The 23,175-nt window shown below is 48.5% G+C and overlaps 1 protein-coding gene across 1 annotated transcript in view; it reads right to left on the reverse strand.

Annotated features, from left to right (window-relative positions):
• Positions 1-8,940: 8,940 nt before the first annotated feature.
• The window catches only part of LOC146773017 (lens fiber membrane intrinsic protein-like), a 74,344-nt gene continuing 60,109 nt past the window's right edge, over positions 8,941-23,175 (reverse strand). Inside the window, exon 5 of the mRNA XM_085636756.1 lies at positions 8,941-9,598. Within this exon, the coding sequence (XP_085492882.1) occupies positions 9,531-9,598 (68 nt within the window). The 3' untranslated portion in view covers positions 8,941-9,530. The remainder of the gene's footprint in view (positions 9,599-23,175) is intronic.

Below are 23,175 nucleotides of genomic sequence, written 5' to 3' on the forward strand. Positions count from 1 at the left end.
GTGACTATGGGTGTAAGAGGGAACAAGTCAGGATGTTCATGGCTAGGCAGGTGAGAATTAGCCAAAAAATGTCACAGAGCACACTAACACAACACCAACTCTCACATTAACACACATTTTTTCATCAGCCAAAATCCCCCACCTTCTTGTGATATAGGATTTCCACTGTAGGAAAAATACAATGTTTTTCTGCTATGCAGTGATGCTATAGTTCTGTTGTAAGCACTGACTGAGTTCCCACTCTGCCCATAAAAAGATCCCACAGATGAAAATTTACCTTTGGAAATATGGTATGAACAGAAGGGCAGTCCCCAAAGAAAATACGCAAGATTTTTGGGTAGCAATCTGAGAAAATGCAGGTGAAGAAAAAAATAAACCCACGGGCCATTCAAATTTAGGCAAAAGTACAAAATGTAATTAAAAAATACCCAAAGAAGAAAAAAGAAAATTATATGGAAAAAACGTCAAAAACATGTTTACATGTTGTGAAATGACAAGGTCAGCACTGATCAGCGAGTGCTGACACCTGGATTGAACAGGGCAGCTAGGCCCAGTCTTTAAAATTGAAAATATTTTTCAATTACGAAAGAGCCACTGGTGGACTAGGTGAAGACCCTACGCCACTAGTCTCAAGGGAGGTCATGATACTCAAAGGCCTTGGTTTAAGTGGGACAAAGCAGTCAAGTGATTTGGGCTGGCAAACCCTCATGGCTGGTTAAGATGATCAGTTGGTTCCAATAAAGATTTCTAAGTAGCATCTTAGCCACCTTTTTAGAGCTCTTAAGGGTCCAGAAGGACAATGTAGAAGGTTGTATTGTGCTAGGGATCTAATAAGTCAGCTCGGCATACAAAACCACTTTTGTAAGAAAGGTGTACAGCTTTTGTGAACAGCTTTAATGGGAAAAGAAAAGATCCCATTGGGACTGAGGGATTCAGCTAACTGATGAGTTGGTCCCTTGGCCAGTTGGTGTTAAGGACAAAATAGTTCTATATCCAACATGAACACAACCTTCCCTATGTCATCATAAATGTTGCATTGTATACTGGAATATGCTATGGATGGCTAGGCGAGACAGAGAAACACTGCTTTGATGGAGTCTCGTTCAATGTTGCTATGCGTAGACTTATCTGCAGTGTTTGCCATTCTGAAGGTACGGGTACTCCAGAATGTTCAAGGACCTCTCTTATGTACTGCACAGGAGTGATTCTTACTCGCATAGGTAATTCGTTATGGTAGCAACCCCCACCGTAAATCCCGTAGTAAAGTAATACATCGATGCAAAAGTCAGTTCATAGATATATTAGCGCAACCTTTCCCGATTGAATCGTCTCCTTACTAGCCCTCTTACCTGGAATCTGATGATCGTTGTGGGAAAAACCTGGAGAAATTCTCAACAAGCAGGAGAAGAATAATCTGTGTGAGCCAATACCTAAGTGGGAAGGAAGCACAACAGAAGACATGCAAGCAGCCTGCCTAAATAGCAAAGAACGTAAGGATGAGGGACAGAGGATGGTCAAACAAAAGAGGCGTGTAGGGGCAGATAGCCTTAGTGATGGGCTAAGCAGCAGTCTTACGACTTAGCAGAACACACAAATGTCAGGCGAAAAGTAGCTAGCCCTCTTACCTGGGATCTGATGATCGTTGTGGGAAAAACCTGGAGAAATTCTCAACAACCAGGAGAAGAATAATCTGTGTGAGCCAATACCTAAGTGGGAAGGAAGCACAACAGAAGACATGCAAGCAGCCTGCCTAAATAGCAAAGAACGTAAGGATGAGGGACAGAGGATGGTCAAACAAAAGAAGCGTGTAGGGGCAGATAGCCTTAGTGATGGGCTAAGCAGCAGTCTTATGACTTAGCAGAACACACAAATGTCAGGCGAAAAGTAGCTGCGCTTGGAGCCCTTCTTTGCAGGTGAGCTCAAATTAGCCTGCAAGTGAAGGTCACAAATACAGAAACTAGTGCCTACTGCACAAAGGTTTGACTGCTAACCTACGCCTACGGTGCGATCTTTCTGTATTCCACAGAGTACATATACTTTGGTGATGCACTAGAACTTTCTTTCTCTTGATCTCGGCAGGCAAACGCTATTGCTTCACTTTGGTCAGCTGGGCCCAGAAAGGATTGATTTTCTGTCATGCAAACTAAGCAAATATCCAACAGCAAAAGGTTTTCTTGCAATGCTGATTTTGTCTAATGATTTCTACAGTTTTTTTGTTCTATACTGATTTCAGAGTATCAATCTAGGATCACTTGAGATAACTAAAGACCAGGGGGGTGAAACACAAATGTCTTGCATTATCAACTAAGCAGTACTTCCATCATTTAATTTATATCGTGTGGGGTGGACAATAATATTCTCTGGGCTTTTACTTCTGTGAATCAATGATGAGTTTCTCCAAACATGATGGAAGCATTTCCAAGTCTTGGAATCTAGCCCTCAAAGGCAAGATTTATGGAGTGGTGGGGTAGCTCTTCTGGAGACATCTTTTATGTAGCTATTGATTTTTGTTGCACAATAGTTAGAGAAGTTTCCTTCTTCTGCTTCCAGGCTTTTTCCCAAAATCCAATAGACCTATAAAGTTTTGGAAAAGGCGATCTAGTTTGCCATTGGTAGGTTGTCTCCATCTCTAATTTTAATCCCTAACACTTTAACACACTCTACACTTCTACTCTCACAACAGAGTGATGAAAATCCTGTTCTAGGAGCAGGATTAGTTCATGTAAGACACCCCAAGCATTCCTTGCAGATGAAAATCCAAAATGGATCAGAATAGTCTATTTATTCCTTTTTTCCTAACATTCCACCCACCTCAAACCAGTTCAGGCTACACAATTTCGACGTAATTTCAGCTCCTCATGCTGGCACTTTTCAGGATGACACAGAGAGCACTGAAGACACTGAATCATCTGAAAGTAACCTCTTTGCGGAAAGAGCTGAGGGACAAAAGGGCTAGTCACTAACATGTCCAGCCAGCAGGTCTCGGTCACCCTCTCCCCTCATCTCCTGATACTGTCTTGTGGTTTTATTTGACTTTGTGATGGCCTTCGTCTTAGGCCATTGAGAATGTAAAGAGTTGTAAAAGATAAGAGGACTTCAGTCACTTGTACAAACACCATCATCTCATAAATTCCAAAATTAAGTTAAGTAACTTAAGTCTGAAAACTGACTTCATTTTTTCAGATCAATGGGGAGAGGAGTTGGCCTAACGGCTAGGGCGGCCGACCTCAGTACTGGAGAACCGGGTTCGTGTCTCGCCAAGGACGCGCAACATCCTGTGATTCTGGGGCAAATCACTTAATCTACCCGAATGTGTCCTCATGTAACGCAACTGGTGCTCGTGTAAAGGGCTCTGATACCCGATACCCTTGGGTCAATTTCGCGCTATATAAAACTCTGTTAAAAAAAAAATGATGGCACAATGTGCTTTTTATTACAACCATAACCACAATTCCTGAAATAAAAATGAAGAATTAATTCAGATGCAGCGCTATGAGACATAGGTTATGCATACAATCTGCTACAGTCGCTGGGACTGCAACAGGAGAGCAAAGGCTCACTACGTTTGCACAGTATACGGGGCTACAGCGTCTCTGACAGCCTCAGACCTCAAAGTAAAAAAACAAAGAAACAAATTATGCATCTAATATTGCCTAGACCCACCCAAATAAAATCATGGATTTAGGGTGCGGAAAAGGATTTGACCAAAGCCAAAATTCTGGTGTTCAATTAATGACTCACAGTTGGTGCCAATAGGTAATGGACATAATTTAATAAAGACAAGTTGCAGCTACAACCTGTCTCTTTAATAAAAAACAAATAACTTCAGGGCATTGATAGTGTTGGAAATGGGCTGAAACTCATATCAAGTGCCCCTAGGTGATACCAAGAAGTTGAGTCTCATACCTTGTGAGCGGCTTTTAGGTCAAACTTTTCTAGGGGCGACAGAACCCGGGGGTATTGGAGCTTCCAATGAGTCCTCCAGTTACCCCAGCAATTTGGGAACTGGGATAAAAGTTGGGGGTGCTTTCAGTTTTTAAATAGTAATTTGGGCAACACCTTAGAGGATACAGCTTGTATGAACTGTTTCAGAAGATTTGGTATCAACAGTCTTTAACAACCACATTAAAGACAGCTTTTAAACCATTCAGGTATATTCTGTCTTATAAAATAAACCTATATTGACGCCTCAGTTAAGCCATTGTTAGATGTTTTCTAAACTATGAAAAGTCAAACACTTCCAGAACTATGATGCACCATCTTCCATACACATTTTATTATGTTCAATGTGTAACTTTTGGCTTTAGAGACCAGGAAATATTCGTACATTGACTGACCTCCTTTGCTTTTCTTTCAAAATCCTACTAGATCCCTCCTTCTAGCCCTTCTATATACACAAGACTCTTACAACCCCGATGGATTCTACTATTTTCTTTCTTGCTCTCAGAATTGAAAAACCTAAGGCAACAAACATTCGGTCTAGAATTTCACTTCAATGATGATTTCCGTTTGTTTGTCATGGTAGTTATTTACTCAAAAATGTAATCATGTGGTATTTTTTTGAAAAGCGGAATAACCTCAGAAATTCGCAATTTATGTTAGTAAATGTATTTTTTAAGCGTTGGCATTTCTTCACCAAAAGAGGAATGGGTAGTAATCCATGCATTTTACATTTTGATATGTTCTCAATATCAAAACGTAATTACTTTGAGTATGACTTAAACCTCAGCAAAAACATTCAAGTGAAAAGTTATGAAATAACCCATAGGGGCATATCATCAATGAGGCGATAAAAAATTATCGCCGCTTTTGCGTCCGTTTTCGGATGTAAAGCGACGATAATTTTATCGCCTAATCAGTAAGGTCACGCTATCGCGTGAAACCTTGCATCAGCACCTGTATTCTGAACGCCCAGCTTTGCATCTCTAATCAGATGCAAAGTGGGCGTTCCTGGCCTGACATAACTGGAGAAATGTCGCTTAGCGACATTTCTCCAATTATCAATGGGCACGCTAACCTGCAGAGCGACAAGCAAAGTAGCGATAACCTCTGTTATCGCTACTTTCCTTACGCCTGCTTCATGACGGACTTAGCCATGATATCCTATGTAAGGTGGATATCATGGCTAAGTATGCCTTGCCCTAACATCAAGCTATCGCCAAACTTCGTGAGATTATCGCTGGATTTCCAGCGATAATCTCACACATTGGCAGTTAGCACTTGGAATTTTATAGCTTTTTCGATAAGCGTTGCTAATAGCACGCTATCTCAGCGATAAAATTCCACGTTACCTGGCGATAATTATCCTAGTGCTAAGTGCGCTTAGCAATAATTATCGCCGGTCCTTGATGATATGCCCCGTAGTTTTTAAAAATATAAGTGCCAGAGCTCTCGTCAGGAGGCCACTGCAGCTTCCGTCACCTACTGCACTGTCAGCGCTGCCAATGACAGTACCTAGACAACTACTAACCGTCACACTGCTACAAGTATGTCATTTCATACTGTTCGAGTCCCCAAAGCTAAAAGAATGGCTTGGGTGGCTGCTATTAGTTATTTTTAATATATATTGAGTTGATTAACAGCTGTTATTATGTTCATCTTTTAATTGCACAAACTGCGCCACAATGTGGCATGGGTCTTAGGTGCCGTTGTCACCGGAAACCATCGGCTCAAATTAAACACTGACCCGACCAGGAAAATGTTCATCTCTTTAGATAGAATCAGCAGCAAATTACAAAGGGCGCCCGATTTGGATGTCGGGCGGACTTTTGCGCGCCTGCCAACAGCACGACAGGCTGTCGGTGGGCCCACAGTGGGCATTAGGATGCGACCGCCACAATGACGGTTGCAATGCCTATGTTTTGCATTGCGGTGGGTGCTGCTGGCTGCAGCACCCGCCGCAGTGCAAAAAAGGGACACTGTACATATCCATGCACTGAGTGGCAGGCACCATGCAGTGCCTGCCACATGGTGCAGGGCCCAGTGCCCACAGCCTAGGGCCAGGGTCCGGGCCCCTAAAGTCCCTTTCCGCCTGCCTGTTCATGTTGAGTTAACCGCCATAAACAGGTGGCAGAAAGGGTCATTGTAATCCCTACGGCGGTGCCTAGTAGGCACCGCCACCATTGTAGGGAATGGGAGGCCCTCCACCACACCGGCAGGCTCAAGGAGCCTATCGGATGCATGGCGGTTGGGCTTTCCGACTGCCATCCTTCCGCCCGCCATTATAATATGGTGGGCGGATAGATGCAAACGATGGCGGTGAGACCGCCACCGACAGGCTGTCAGTGGTGGTCTCACCATCATCGAAATCAGCCCCAAAGTACTCCATTACAATCCAGCAGACTTGAGTCCTTCACCAACAGAGACATTATTTTCATTCGTAGACCCATATACCAGGATCTGACAAATAAAACATGCTTTCCAGTTTATATATCATGCTACCTTATACTATCTTGCTTCGAAAGGGTTCAATGGAAGAATGTTGAACTTCAATTCTGCCTATAGGACATATTCATTCGTAGGACAATGTCCGAAAATGCATTCTCCATGTTCCTAGTAGGTTACAGGATCAAATATTTGGCTCTTTCACTCACTGATATTTCAAATCTCCTGCTCAACAATTGACAAATCAGAGATAATTATGGAAAATCCAAATACAGTGGTAGGCCTTTATCATGCAAGAAATTCTGAATTTATATGAACCATGGGATTTTAAGGACTGCAAGAGAGCTCATTATATAGGACAGAATGATTTTTGACTGCAAATTGGTCAAATACAAACATTCGGCAGTTGAAAATAGGAGGGGTTTTTAACAGTGAATCACAACTAGGTGTCAGATCCACTTCTAGATGCACTGTTTTTTATTTTAGGATACATTTTATTGAGGTTTTACATGAGTAATCTACAGATACAGTAAAGACATGCTGTCTCTTAATGAAAGTTGGTCAAGTGAGATGCATTCATTGCTATAAGGAATTCGTTTCAGTACTTTGCAGTTGTTTCAGATTTCTTGATTGTCGGAGCCATGTTTCATATCTTTGTAGACCAATGGCTTTGACTAAATATCAAGTCAATGTTAGGTCCCATCTCAAAACTGAGTGTGAAAATACAGTGGTCCCCAGGTACTCAGACCAAATACAAATACAGGCTGTTGATAGGGCAGACCATCACAAAGAATGTGCAAACCCAAGGCCCAAAACCTCCAAAATAAGAGATTTGTGAGCAGCAGTGAGGACACTTTTTCATATAGTGCTAAGAATAAAATGAATTTCTCAGAAACAAAATAAACTGTCAAAGGTGTGAGGGGAGTTCAGAACCTACTAAATACAAGCAGACTAGTATCAAGTGGGATGGTTAAGGAGTTAAAGAAGTAGTCTGAACAACATGGCTATGTCCTTTTAATGTAATTGTGCCGCATGGTGCTTCATTTGTAAACATGTAAGTGCCCGGGCTCAAAGCTTTGCTCCGAAGCCTTAGCCCGGTACTATCTAATGTCATGGCGCTGACTACAGAGGATGTAGAATCTAGATTCCACCTCATACCTCATCCATCCATCTCCATACACTTATTTCCCCTTTAACTCACTCCTGTAGGCTATTTTTATTCCTTGTTTCTCTCGCTCTCAGTTTTTACACCTTTCTCTTGCTCCTCCTTCCCCCTTTTATGGTTTTCCTCTCTCTTGCTCCACATCAAAGAGGAAAATTAGGTGCCAGACTCTAAAAGGAGTGCAGGTGAGGGGCAACTACATCCACCTGCTCAAATTAAGCACTGGTACCCCAATGTCTTCCGGTGGCATTTTCATCTATTGTTGCTTGATTTTCTTCTTGTTTTTATTTGGGTTCAGAGCACCTAAATAAATGTAATTATTCAGAAAACCAAGTTAAGAATCAAATGCCTCTGTCCTGAAATCAGCTACGGATATGAAGATGGTTCATCTTCTCAGGTGAATTCACTGGTGGATCCCACAAATGAAATGCACAACAGAACATATGTAGTGAAAAGTGCTACAGCAATCATCTGCCCATTTACTAGATCACTCATGAACAGGTTAGGCCGTGATTAACTAAACACCAACAAGACAGAAGTACTCATCATTGGCCCAAACCCCGACGCCTGAAAGAACACCTAGTGGCCCCCCCGCCCTCGGCAACCAGCCCACCCCCATGGACCATGCACGCAACCTGGGAATCATCCTGGACTCCAAGCTCAAAATGGACCGCCAGATCAACGCCGTCTCGTCCTCCTGCTTCCACACCCTCCGCCTCCTACGTAAGACCTTCAAATGGATTCCCCTCGAACACAGAAAGACTGTCACTCACGCCCTGATCACCAGCAGACTCGACTACGTCAACGCACTCTATGCCGGAATCAACAAAATCCTCACCCTCAAGCTACAGAACATCCAAAACGCCTCCGCAAGACTGGTCCTCAACCTGCCAAGACACTGCCACATCTCCCAGCACCTGCGCACACTCCACTGGCTCCCAATTGAGGCAAGAGTCACCTTCAAGATGCTCACCCATGCACACAAGGCCCTCCACGACACCGGACCAGTATACCTGAACAGCAGACTCAATGTCCACACACCCCAAAGGACCCTACGAACATCCCAGCTCTCCTACGCTGTAGTCCCACGCACCAGAAAAACCAGATCAGGAGGCCGCTCTTTCTCCTTCCTCGCTGCCAAAGCCTGGAACGCCCTTCCATCCACCTTAGACAGACAACTTCTCTTCCCATCTTCGCAAAACACCTCAAGACCTGGCTCTTTGACGACCCCCCCCTGATGGACCGTAACCTACACCCCCCCCCCCCCCCAGCGCCTTGAGACTCTCACGGGTGAGTAGCACGCTTTATAAACTTCTGATTGACTGACTCTCTCTTCTCTTAGGACTCATCATATATGTGATAGAGAACAAAAAGACAATGCTCACAAAGAGATCTTGAAGTTGGAGAGATGAGTTTTATTAAGACATGTTGATCATGAACACACGGTTATACTCAGTATCACACACATCATCATTCTAGACCCTCCCGGAAGAGGGGAGGAGGAAAAGGATGTTTGAAAAAGGACTCAGCAGGTCCATACGGGGCTAGACAGGCAGCTACATCATTTTATAAATATATAAGTTTATATTTGGTCCCAAGTCCTTGATAAAGGATTTGGTATTGGTTTATGCAAGGGATAGGGCACTGTACTTGCTCTCTGTGTTAAGTCAATTTCCTTAGGTTTCTCGAATTTGGAGCCAGTGAAGTCCTCTTCTTCTGAAAATTGAAATTCTGATGAACCGAGCACAATAGCACATTCCTGATGTCTGTAGCTGTTGTTGCTTGCCTTGACAAGGCATGGGAAGCCATGCTAAGATACTGGGTAGCGCTGATGTGGCCAATATGGAAATAGACAGTCTCTGAATTGGACCACAAAGCAGAGAAGATTTGGAGCTAAAGAGGCATCCTTTTATCCAGAGTCCAAATGTGACTGGCTGCAAGGTAGAGACTTTGGAATCTCTGAGACATGGTTGGTCGCACATCCTCACCCACTGACCGCATTAGCCGTGTCTTGGGATCCATTTCTAATGTAGGCACAGATGTGGAAAACACCTGGAGGAAGGAAAAGAAAAGAAACAAGAATGAATGGATGCAGACTTCATGCAGAGTTGCCCTTGCATTGTAGAAAGACTAATGGACTCATTCAGAGTAGGGATGTGTGCAAGAATTTGTGAAGACTATGGTAAGACTTCCAATAAAGGATTTCCGCCAGTAGAGGATTCCTCAGTGGAATTACCTTTCCCTTGCTTTCGAGGTAATTCTCCTGGAGGTTCCTCTTCAACTCTAGAAAGGTGTAACAAAGGAATTAACAACTTCCTCCAACTAGCTTTGGATTTCCAGTTTCAACCATCTTTCTTCAGACCCTTACCTTTAACAATAAGTACAAGGATTTGCTTCTTTTCTCATGCCAACTGTAGAAATAACATTTCCTAGCAGAAAGCTGGGCTACCTTGCTTGTTCTAAATACTCTGCAAACAGAGCCAAACAATATTTGCTTATTTTTTTTATATGTAATTTGTAATTTTTTTTACAGAAATGCTGTTTGATTTTACATAAATGTATATTCATTGGCGATTGCAGATTCATGTGCCAAATCTCCTTGTTCTACTGGGCTAAATTCACCAACAAGCTACACAAATCTGCTCATGTAAACTGGTAAATTGACAATAAATGATCCAATGTTCAATTCAAACTGAAAGTCCATTGTATTTTTTGGAGGGTGTGCCTTCTGCATGTGTTTTTCCATTCATTTGTCTTGCACATGTCTGGTTCCTGTTTGAGGTGTCTTATGACTATACAAGTATACTAAGTGCACTCCTGTGGATCTGATATTAGACCTTGATGTGTGTCTCAATGTCTAGGTTAATAATACTGCTCCACCCAAACACCACCTCTGAAATATCAGCTACCACTAAATCGTGAATGTACATACATTTAGGGAAGTATGGATTTACAATACTTTTTAAATATATATTTTTAATGCTTTAAAAAAAAAAGGAAACTTAAATGAATATAACAAGCAGCAGTTTTCAAGATATCATACAGTGGTTACTAGAGGCGAAATGCAACCAACACAATCAGTAGGAATCATCTTGTAATGAACATTGTTTACTGCCCTTTTATGCTTTTTATTTCAATAGTGGGGCCCAGGTTCAGGGACCCTTCACATTAGTCTTCCAAACTCCCACCATGGGGACCAACCGTATTCCCATTTTTTGGGGCATGATCTGCTGCGATAGATTGTTTCTTCCGATAACATGCACCATTCCAAGTTGTTTTTCCATTCCGCCACCTCTGGGCCTGACCCGATCCCCATTTCTTGGCTATGTTCTGTTTAGCCACAACCAGTTTACTGTACCTAGGTGGGGGATCATCCACCCAAATATTCAACATGCAACGTTTAGCCGGATATGGTACTGTGTAGCCCATTGCGTTTCTCATGATCTTCCTGAGTGCCATCCAGCATGGTTGTAGCCTCGGGCAGTTCCACAGCACGTGCAGGAAGGTACCCACCTCCCTGCAACCCCTAACACAGATGATTGTGGGCCACTTGTCCATGGACTGAAGGGCCATAAGGGAGTAGACAAGGGCTTGCTCTAGCAAACCCAAGGTGCTCTTCTAGGGGGGACAGTGGTTGAGCAGCCTTAGGCTTATCAGAGAGGAGTGTTAGATATCTGCAAAGACACACAATCGTCAATAAATGTTGCACATGACTCAATAAGGAGATCCACACCAATTTATAAAACTAACCGGTATTTTTATATATGTTTAGCCCTCAGAATCAATATGATCAGGTAAGTACGTCTTGTAAGGGAAATGCGTTTACTTTTAAAAAGTCAACACTTAGTGCATTTATCAGAAGCTGCAATGCTCTCCTATGGGAGGAAAAACAAGTACAGCATTCAGGTAGAGTACAGCGACTTCTGAGACCAATCTCCGGGACTTAAGGTGAGTATACGGCAAGGTCCAAAGCAGCACCAGCAGGTCACCTCTAGCGACACTAGGACGGCCGGGTGCAGTGGTGCAATGCAGTGTCGGTGCCCAATGTTAATCAATAGGAATTGGTCTGCAAGAAAAGAGGCTGCTCGTTTGGACTAGGATGCCAGCCGGGCTGAACCTACCATAGGGTTTAAGTCTTGCTATGATAGGGGATGTGGGGACACCGGTGGTCCTCTTCTTCTTGGGCCAAGACAGCCGCATACAGAGGGTCTTTGAGGTGTCAGGTTTTCTTCATCTGGAGCACTCGCGGTTGAGGGGGCCTGCAAACAGAGACTGCAGGTGACATTGGAGAGTTCACAAGGGCTGAAGCCAAAGTGGACTCTGTTTTTTGAGGGTTTGGGGACCACGCTGACACCGTTGGCCCACTTTGACTTAGACTGGGGGCTCGGGTACAATAGTGCTTGGGGGCATCGAATGTTTGCGGTTCCAGAGTCCTTGCGGTTCCTCTTTCTGTGCCTGCAGGCTGCAGGAGAGCAGATCCGCTGCTCCATGGGAGACCCTGGGTCTTGGTTGAAGGCAGGCAGTCCTAACAAGCTTTAGAGGCACACCAGATTGCAGGAGGAGATGACTTTGGCGCAATCTGATGGGAAACAGCAGACAGACTGGCAGGGCTGGTGTCAAGTCAGTTTCTCTTCTTTAGTTGTTGCTTTCATGGCGCTTCAGTGTCCTTCTTTCTCATAGGTCAGCAGGATCTGTTCTTCTGGTGCCTGGGACTCCCCTAAATATTGAATTTAGTTAGGTGTTAGGGGAATGTAGGGTAGTAGCCAATGGGCTACCTATCCCTGGGGTCACTGTGCCCCCTATATGACCACTTTCTTGGGTAGTTGGCATAACCTTGTCCCAGAGTTCCTAAGTTTGACATCATCAATATGGCTACATTTGAAATGTCACTCATCTTAGAGGTGGTCCTAGTATGACTAGCTAATTTTCCCACCTGTCCAGGTGCCAAAGGGCTCAGAACAAAGTGGGTTAATTTCCTCTCCTCTGATTGAAACCATATTTGCCTACCAAAGGCATTGGGCTCTTTGAAGATCCCCCGCCTTGGTATATTAATCTGCAGGTCATCCTGCGGCAGGGGGTGTAAACACCCTCTGCCCGAGCAGGCATTCTTTCTGACCTCCTAAGAGCAAAAGCTCTCACCCTTAGGGGTCAGAAACAAGTCTCTGGGGGCAGGCTGACGAAAGTCAGTCAGTCAGCACACCAGTAGCTGGTAGGTTTTCAGGGGCACCTCTAAGGTGCCCTCTGTATGCATGTATAAATAAATCCAGCACTGGCATCAGCGTGTGTCTATTAATATGAGATGTTTGATACAAAACATCCCTATTTTCAGTGAAGCCATCATGTAGCCAGGGAACTCGTTTTCGCCAGTGTCCAGCACATGCACTTAAAATGGCTTCCTGTTAACTTGCACTGGCAGCAATAGACTGATCAGCACAGAGGCATATCTGCTCATGAAGTTATGTCCTCATATGTAGTATAGTGCACCCTGCTTTAGGGCTGAAAGACCTGCTGTAGAGTGACTTAACTACACTGCATGCAGTGTCAGTGGGCATTGCACACAGGGATTTGCGCCATGTCGTGTTTTCACTTTTGTCTGCATCAAGACACAAAGCCTTTAGTGACAGTCTGTATATGTTTGGTGAGGGGTCCCTTAGGGCAGCACAATTTGTGCTGCAGCACTTAGGGACCCACGTTAACCTCCTTGCCCTAGGTACCAGAGGTACCACTTACTAGGGACTTACGGGGAGTACTGAAGGTATTGTCAATTGAGATATAATTGAACAGTTTTTGGAAGGAGGTCTGGCACTGGGGACCTGGTTAACTGGAACCCAGTGTGCTTCCAGGCAAAATCCCATCAAATACCGCATGAAATGTGGGGGTGGCCATCTCAAAATGTGGCACTTTCCTACACCCCCCCTCCCCAAAAGAAAGAGAATGAGACTAACCGTTCCCAAGAGAATCTGCATCTTCTAAGCGGAAAACCCTGGAAAGGCCACCTGCATTGCCATGGTCAGTCTCAGGTCTATGCTCCACTGTAAAGTCCTTCCCCTAAAGGGGTATGGACCACCTCAACAATTTGAGGTTTTCACCTTTCATTTGCATCAGGCATCTGAGAGGCCTGTGGTCATTTGAACAAGGAATTGAGAGGTAAACAAGTATGGCCTCAACTTCTTCAGGGACCAAACCACAGCAAAGGCTTCCCTCTCAATGGCACTCCAACGGTTGTCTGTGGGGAAGTAACCTCTTGCTAATGAAAGCAACAGGCTGGTCATGGCCATCATCATAGGTTTGGGATAGGACCGCTCCTATCCCATGTTCAGAGGCATCAATCTGCACTATGAACTGCTTTGAATAATCTGGAGCTTTTAGAAGGTGTGCTGAGAACATTGCCTCTTTCAGGGTGTCAAAAGCCTTTTGACAGCTCATTGTCCACTTTAATTTCTTTGGCATATTCTTAGAGGTCAGTTCTGTGAGGGTGGACATATTGTTTTTTTTTTTTTTTTTTTTTTTTTTTTGAAACCGTTTATTGCAGTTTATAGAAGTTACAGGTATGGGCCTACAACCACACGGCCGGCCGCTAGAGCATCAAAAGCATATTACATACATACAGCAAAAAATTTTCTCAGCGGTGCACAGTAAGAAAACAGGAGTGATCAATGGTGCAGGTCTCCAAGCTCCATGCCCACAGTACGGTTCCATTTTATTAATACAAAACAACATAAACAAACCACAACCGCAAGGCAACCCTCGATACAAAGTGACAACACGTGCTCCATAAGTGGGGGATCCACACCAGCAGCAAAATTCTGAAGAGGGGGACGGGAGTAGATCAGGGACTGGGGGACCGCGCGCCCGCGGCCAAGGGAGGGGCGCCATCTAGGGAGACGGAGCCGGCGAGGCCGCCGGTAGCAGCGGCGGCTCACAAATACCCCCGCGGTAGGCGTTCCAGGGGCCCCAGAGTTTCATCCACGCCCCAGGCTTACCCCTCGCCACATACACCACCTTTTCACGAAACATACACCAATCCATATGCTCTTTCCAGGCCGACACCGCAGGGGGCCTCTGGGATCCCCACAATTGGGCAATATCACGCTTGGCTATCATGTATCCCAGAGTCACCCACCGCGCCTGCGGGACCGAGTAGTCATTTGGTTCCCAGACATTCAGCAAGCATCTCCTCGCTTCAGGCAGCAGCGTGACACGCGTAACCATTCGTAGAACCTCATGCACACCACGCCAGAATCGCTCCACCTTCGGGCACTCCCACAGTATATGCATGAAAGTCGCCAACGCACCACAGCCACGCTTACACATTCCATCACCGGCAAAACCCATACGTAAAAGCCTTGGCCCCGTCACGTAGACCCGGTGAAGGATCTTGAGCTGGACGAAACGAAGGCGAGCCGGGATGGCCACCTCTTTCGGAGAGGCCACCGCGGAAATCCAATCCTCGTCGTCCAGCTCCAGCCCGTCGGCAACCCAAGCCTCGCGGAGACTAGTCAGCAGACACGATCTATCGTTAATCAATTTTTTGTATATGAGGGAGATCGTGCTGTCCGGGACATGGCCATCTAGCACTCTGTCCTCCAGGGGGGAAGACTCCGGAATGGATGCAACATCCGGAAAGACGGAGCCCAGCGCATGGCGGACCTGTAGGTACCGAAAGTACTCACTGCCCTGCAGCTGAAACTCCGCCTGCAGCGTCTCAAAAGTTTTGAATCCCCCCCTCGTCCAGAGATCTCCCACCGTGCTGATTCCGATCGTGTCCCACTTCTCGAAGCCCTTCGACGTCCACAGGGAGCCCAACCTCTCAGATGCATACAGCGGAGACGCTCGGGTCAAACGGTCCTTCCACCCCATAGCTGCATTAACCGCGTGCCAGACACGCACCATGACACGCGTCGGTCCCGTCAAACGGGAGTCGGGCGCGCCAGAGTAGAGCGCTCGATTATAATCGCCACCGGGCAGAAGCGTCCTGTCCATCTCGAATGCCGGGTTCAAGGCGGGCCCGTAAAGGCCATGATTAATTGCAGCTAGTTGGGAGGCCCAGTAATACCGTTTGATGTCCGGGAGGGCGACCCCTCCGTCGTACCACGGGAGCGTCAATTTAGCCAGAGCAATACGCGGCCTCCCGTCCCAGAACAGGCGCCGCTGGAGGCCCTCCACCTCGCGAAAGTAGCGTGCCGGAACCAAGTCCATGGTATTCTGGAGGGCGTAGAGGAAGCGCGGCAGGGACATCATTTTAAATAAAGCCGCTCGGCCGAGCGGCGAGAGCGGCAGACGCCGCCAGCGCACCACGTCCTCCCTCAGACGCTGGAGGGGGGGCAGCAAGTTCCGCTCATAGCGGGCCTCCGGGTCAAGAGTGATATATATACCCAGGTACCGGAAACCCTGGGAGGCAATCTGGATCGGACAGTCCCGTGGCAGGATCGGGGCCTCCCCGAAGAGCACATAGACACAGGATTTCGCCCAGTTGATGACCAGGCCTGAGTTGCGACCGAAGGAGCGCAAAACATCAACCAGGACGATCAGTGACTTGCGCGGGGAGGCGAGATACAAAAGGATATCGTCAGCATAGAGAGACACGCGGTCCTCATGCTCGGGGGTCCAGCGGAGACCACGGATAGAAGGGTGCCACCGCAGCCACTCCGCCAGGGGCTCCATGGCCAAGGCGAACAGGAGAGGCGACAGAGGACAACCCTGTCGCGTGCCCCGCCCCAGCGCGAACGGGGCAGATACTCGCCCATTCACCACCACCTGCGCCAACGGGCCCGAATATAGCAATTTGACCCAGCTGACGAAACCCGGGCCGAACCCAAACTTCGCCAGCATCGCCCAAATATATGGCCATTCGAGCGTATCAAACGCCATGGTGGCGTCCAAGGACGCCAAGATGGCCGGCTCCCGCACAAACGGGACACGCGCGAGCACCCCGTGCAAGCGCCGCAGATTAAGCGCCGTGTTGCGGTGTGGTATAAAGCCCGATTGGTCTTGGTGGACCAAATCGCCCACCACGCCAACCAACCGGTTGGCCAACACCTTGGCGAGGATTTTGGGCTCCGCGTTCAAAAGCGAAATCGGCCTATAGGATGTGACCCGTTCACGGGGCTTCCCCTCCTTGTGGATCACCACAATTGTAGCCAGACGCTGGTCCGGCGGGAGGGAGCCCCGCGAGTGGGCCGCAAGGAACATCGCGCGCAGGTGGGGCGCCAACACATCCGGGCGCAACTTGTATAGCTCAATGGGAATACCATTGGGGCCCATGGCCTTGCCGGATGCAACCGAGCGAATAGCCGAGGCAATTTCGTCCGAGGTGGGAGGGGCGTCCAGCGAATCCCTGTCCTCCACCGTAAGGGAGGGCAGTGCGATGTCCCGAAGCAAGGCATGGGAATCTTCCTCCGAGCAGGGAGAAACCGGGGAGTAGACTTCGCGGAAATAATCCGCGAAGCAGGAGACAATGGCTTCCGGCTCGGTGACGCACACACCATCCACGCTCTCAATCAAAGGCACCACGCGGCTCGCTCTCTCCCTCTTGTCCAACCACGCAATCAATTTGCCAGCCTTGTCTCCCACATCATACAATCGCCCCTGCTGCTCTCTACTGAGGCCCCTGGCCGCCTCCGTGACGAGGGCTCGATAGGCCGCCTGCTTTAAATGCAAAACATGCAACTTGGCGTCTGTTACCCCGCTCCCCAGGTCACCCTCCAGTTCTGCAATCTCGGCCTCAACCCGGGTCACCTCCTCCCGCTCGCGCCGCCGGGCATTGGAAATAAAGGAGAGGGCCTCCCCTCTAAGAACCACCTTGAAAGCCTCCCACAGGGAGATGGCAGACGGGACCGACCCCACATTCTCATCGAAATAGCGCTGTAAGGATTTGATCAAGTCGGCACGAATGGTGGGGTCGCGCAAATACCATGCATTGATCGGGGCCACTCTGCCATCCCCCCTCGGGAAGACATCGAAATGCAACAACAATGGGGAGTGGTCTGAGATACCCCGTGCCAAATGGCGCACCTCCCCCACCCTCCCTGCATGGGCCGCCGGGACAAGGATGTAATCAAGCCGCGAGAGGCTACCATGGGCCCCCGAGTGGAAGGTGTACTGTTGCAATACGGGATGCTTTAAGCGCCAGCAATCCACCAGGCCCAGCGTGTCTAACAGGCCGGGCAGCCACGCCTGTGCCCGGGGGAGGTCCCTAGGGGGATGGCGATCCATAGACCCAGAGGCAACCGCGTTAAAGTCCCCTCCAACCACCAACAGGCCACCCGGAAGGTCCAGAAGGAGGCGCCCCAGGTCCGCAAATGTAGTGGCTTGTAACCCAGGCGGGACGTACACTGATATAAAGATAAACACTCTACCCTCCATTCGTCCCACCAGAACAGTGTAACGTCCCCTCTCATCATGGCGCACCTCATCAATCTCCAACGGGAGCGAGTTCTTGACCATAATACCCACCCCCCGCGAGCCCGAAGTGAAGCCGGAGTGGGCCACCAAACGATATCCCCGCCGATTCATTGCATGAAAGGTGTTACCTATAAGGTGTGTCTCCTGCAAGAAGACAACATCCGGTGAGATACGTTTTAAATACTGCAGGACCACACCACGTTTAATCCTATCCCCCAGGCCGTTAACATTCCATGACAACACAATCAAATCCCTACCCCCCATGATACGTCAAAACAATCGGTCGCCCCCCACCGAGCATCTTAAAAACAACAAAACAGTTGCGGGTTTGCCTTGCGGTGTTAACAAACAACACACCCCCCCCACCCCCCGGTCCCAACAGAACTCCCCCCTCCCTGCACCCCTGCATGAGCCCAGACAGCCCCCCCAAAGTGCAGTGTGCCTGTCGCCCCATAGCTAAGTACTAACTAGTCCCCCAGAGGAGGAGGGAAGCCCCCAGCAGACCCCACCCGACCTCCATGGGAGGGGAACATACGAAAGCAATATATGTTAAAGGAGTAATATCCCGAGCAAGGCCTCTACAGTCACCCCTCAATTCTGATCCGGCGGGCCCTCCCCGCCAGCCGCGCCCCCCCCACCCCGATCTCCAGGCAAAGTATCTAACCAGTCTCCAGCCGCCTCGGGCCGGTCGAAGAAGTGCGTACGGCCATCCACCTCCACCCTCAGCTTAGCCGGAAAGAGCATTGAGTACTTGAGGTTTAGGTCCCTTAGGCGACGTTTAATACCGAGAAAGCTCTGTCGCTGCTTCTGGACCGCCGGAGTAAAGTCTGGGTAGAAGTGTACATCCATGTTGTCCAGCCTGACCGGTCCCTGTTGCCTGGAGGTCTGGAGGACGGCGTCTCTGTCCCGGAAATTAAAAATCCGGGCAATAATAGGCCGCGGCGGGGCACCGGTCTTAGGGCGGCCCCCAGGGACCCGGTGGGCACGCTCCACCGCAAAAAGCTTACTCAGCCCCCGGGGCTGGAGATGGGTCAGGATCAGTTCTTCCACAAAGAGATCTGCCGCCTCCGCCTCTCGGCCCTCCGGCACTCCAATAATGCGAACATTGTTCCTCCGGGCCCGACCCTCGGAATCCTCCAGTCGCCGGTCCATCAGGGCGCTCGCCTGGCCAAGCCGGCGCACCTCCTTCTGGAGGGCCACCACGTCCGTCGTGAGGCTCGTTGTGGTGTGGGCCAGGGAGTCAACTCGGTCGTTCGTTTTTGACAAGTCTGCCCTCACAAGGCCCACATCCACCAGGACCGAGTCAATTTTTTGCGCCAAGGTATCGAAACGCTGGTCCACCGAGGCCTTCATCTCTGCGATGGCGCCCATGACGTCCCGGAGGGTCAGATCCACCGGTTGGGCAGGTGCCTCCGTCGGGCCCACCAGGGAGGACCGCGCTGTCTCCGGAGAACCCTTCTGGAGCGTATAGCGATCCATACTATTGGCCTGGTGCGCCGTGCCACGGCGGGTTGTCTTCATCTTCGCCCGGTCGCCATCTTGTTTGGTGGACATGCTGGCCCTTACACCGTCGTGCCAAGATCTCCAATCGGGCCGCCACACCAAATCACGGGTGCCAGGTGGGGGGACGGGGGCGACCACCGGGCAGCGGGTCAACCCACCGCCGGCGGGTCAGCCGGGCACCTGGACAAGGCAACACCACCGCACCCCGCTCCGCAGCCCGACCCCGCCTGAGGCAAGGAGGGCGCAAAAGCGAAAGTGAAAGTGCGGGGTATGCGAGTCGCTCAGCCCCGCTCGCCGTTGTTATTCACTTCGTCCCCGGATCGCCCCACTACTCCAATCCGGGGGGCCGGCGAGGAGAAGGCCGCAACCTTCAATCGACGCTCCCACCGGTGTTCGGGGTCCGATTCGAGCCCAAAGAACGGGCGGCGCCTCAGCTCGGGTTCGCCGACACAGTCCCCTCAACAAGGACAGGATATCGCCAGGATTAATTCAGGAGGTCGCGGAGGTCCTCGGGAGCCTCGCACCTACGCGGCCATCTTGGTTGCGCGCTAGGCTCCTCCTCGAGGGTGGACATATTGGACCAATATCCCTTCACAAGCCTCCCATTCAAGCCAAGGAAAAACCTACAAGGTGGCCCAAGGATACAACAGAGCCCTGTCCTATCTGGCACTTACTTGCCTTGATAGAGAGGCCTGCACTCTTCAGAGCCTCAAGGACCTTTCCAAGGTGGATCAGGTGATCCTGCCAAGTGAAGCTATAGACAGCAATATCGTCCAGTTATGCTCCAATAAAGGCCACCAGCTCAGCAAGGACTTTCTTCACTAACATTTGGAAGGTGGCAGGGGCATTTTTTAGTCCAAAGTGCATAACAGTAAACTGATAATGCCATTCTGGGGTTGAAAATAGAGACATTTCCATTGCTTCTGGGATCAGACAAATCTGCCTGTATCCTGATATCAAAATAAAAGTACTGAGAAATTTGGCTGCCCCTAACTTGTCAATCAATTTGGCAGCACTGCAATTTGGGTGTTAATCTGTCTTGGTTACTGCATTGAGGCCCGTTAGTCCACACAAAAACTTAGCTCTCTTTTACTACCCTTGGTGTGAGGTTTTGGGACTAAGACAACTAGGCTGGCCCAGGTTCTCCCAGATGGTTCAGTGACTCCCAATTCCTTCATCTTTATTACTTCAGCTTTGATGCTCTCCTTGGCTTGGTCAGACTGCCTGTAGATTTTTTTTTTGAGCGGTAGCCTGTTCCCAGTGTCCATATCATGTGTACACCAGCTTGTCTGACCAGGGGTCAACGAGAGGAGCTCAGCATACTGTGGCAGGGACATGCCTTCAGTCAGCCTGCTGTTGGGAAGAGAGGGTGTCTGAAAAGACAACTCCTTCCTCTGACCAATCTTTAGTGTTTCGAGAGAGGAGGTCAGGGAGAGGGTCACTCTCTTCCTCCTGATCCTCATCAGTGACCATCAGCATGGTCACCTCAGCTCTGTCATGATAGGGTTTAAGGTGGTTGACATGGATGGCCATCTTGGGGTTCCAGTAAGTTCCAAGGTTCACCACATAGGTGACCTCCCCTTTTCTTTCGAAGATAGGTTAGGGTCCAATCCATTTGTCTTGAAGGGCCCAAGGAGCTACAGGCTCCAAAACCCAAACCTTCTGCCCTGGTTGGTATTTCAACAGTGCAGCCGTTTGGTCAAACCAGAGCTTCTGGAGCTCTTGGCTGACTTCAAGGCTTTTGGATGATGTTTCTATGTATTTAGCCATCCTTGAATGAAGGACATGTATATAGTCCACTATGTCTTGCTTAGGCTCTTTGAGAGGTCTCTCCCAGCCTTCCTTTACTAGACACAATGGTCCCCTTACAGGGTGACCAAACAGAAGTTAAAAGGGGGAAAAACCTACTCCCTTCTGATGTACTTCTCTGTAGGCGAAAAGCACGCATGGGAGTAAGACATCCCACCTAGCACCGGGACACCTCTTCGAAGGTAGCTGTTTGCGCTCTATAAATGGCTGTATTATTATTATCTCAGGGAATCTACCAATCATACCTTTCATGGTTTTGTTGAATCTCTCATCTAAACCATTTGTTTGTGGGTGCTAGGGAGTGGTAAACTAGTATGCCATCTCTCATTCAGCCCACATCGCTTTCTGGTAGTCAGACATGAAGTTACTACCGCTGTCTGACACCACTGCCTAAGGAAAACCTACTCTAGTAAAAATACTAATGAAGGCCCTGGCAACTGGCATGACCCACTACCACCAGTATAAATCTGTTCCCTGAGGCTGTTGGAGGGTCTGGACGGCCAACAATGGGAACCTCATCCACTGGAGGTCGAATTAAGGGGGCCTTTGGGTGGCCACCTGCTTTGCCACTTATTTGGCAGGTAGCACAGGAGTTACAAAACTCCTTCACCGTCTGGGACATACCTGGCCAGTAGAAGTGGGTAACTCACCGACTTCAAGTTTTGGCTTGGCCAAGATGCCCCGCTAAGGGGAAATCATGAGCCAAAGTGAGCAAAAACTATCTATACATTGAGGCACTACCACTCTCCTAGTGGCACCAGGTTTGGGGTCTCTGGCCTCAGTGTAAAGAGTCCTTCCTCATAAAAGGATCTGTGGGAGCCACTGACATCTCCCTTTTCCTGATAAGCAGCTTGCTATCTCAAGCTTTCAAGGGTGGGACAGGTCCTCTGTCCATGGCACAGATCTTCCTTAGAGGGTCCCCCTGGGCCGAGGAGTTCTGCCGTATAAGGCCCAAGTTACTGGGGCTCAGTTCCCTTGCGGGCTGAAAGGTCTTCTCACTGAGCAGAGGGGATCTGAGCTTGTGTCTGATGTGAAGCTGGTTTCCAAGGCGTCTTGCCTTTCCTCTTGAAAGGATTGGCCATTATCCCAGGCCCCAACTCTTCTTTTTCGCCCTGGGCTTTGCATTGTGCTCCATTTTTCACACACACCCATTCAGCTATACCCAGCATAGCTGCATGGGTCTTTGTGTCGACCTCAGCCCATGCCGAGGACATTCCAGATCATTTCCTAGCAGACAGGAATTGCAAAGGATACCACCACCTACTTTTGGCCAATAACCCCCCTCCATTCTAAGTACACCATTGCCATGGGATAGACCATATTTTGGTTGTCAGCATCAAAGACTGTGAAGGTCTCACCAGACAGATGCTGTTCTGGGCATATCAGTTTTTAGTAACCATAGTGACACTTGCACCTGTAGCCCTCAGTGCTTCAACTCTGATCCCATTTCTATGAGACTGAGACCAAGCAGCCAGGGCAGCTACATACACCCCACCTTCTGAGAGGGCTCCCCTGGGATCCCATCTGGCTACTTACTACTGCATTTACTGCAGCCTCACTAGGGTTTTGCTTTCTGTTGGGACAGCTAGGATCTCCAGTTTGGTGCCCATTGGCTTTGCAGTCATGGCACCAGGCCTTCTTGGGATCCCAGTTTTTATCCTTTCACCCACCCTTAGACTGTGTATTGGCTCGGGTCTCACCCTCCTGAACAGGTTTTTGGGGACCTTGAGAAGACTCTTTGTTTTTATTTTTAAACTCGTCACCATCTTTCTCTTGGGGAGGCTTAACAACCCCTTTCTTTTGGCCACCCCTATTGTGAGCCGGCTTGGTCACCCTTGTCCTGACCCAGTGGTCTGCCTTCTTCCTCAACTCTTGAGGAGAAAGTGAGCCGAGGTCTACCAGGTACTGATGTA

This window comes from Triturus cristatus, chromosome 12, assembly GCF_964204655.1.
Source record: "Triturus cristatus chromosome 12, aTriCri1.1, whole genome shotgun sequence".
In the NCBI taxonomy this organism is placed as follows: domain Eukaryota; kingdom Metazoa; phylum Chordata; class Amphibia; order Caudata; family Salamandridae; genus Triturus; species Triturus cristatus.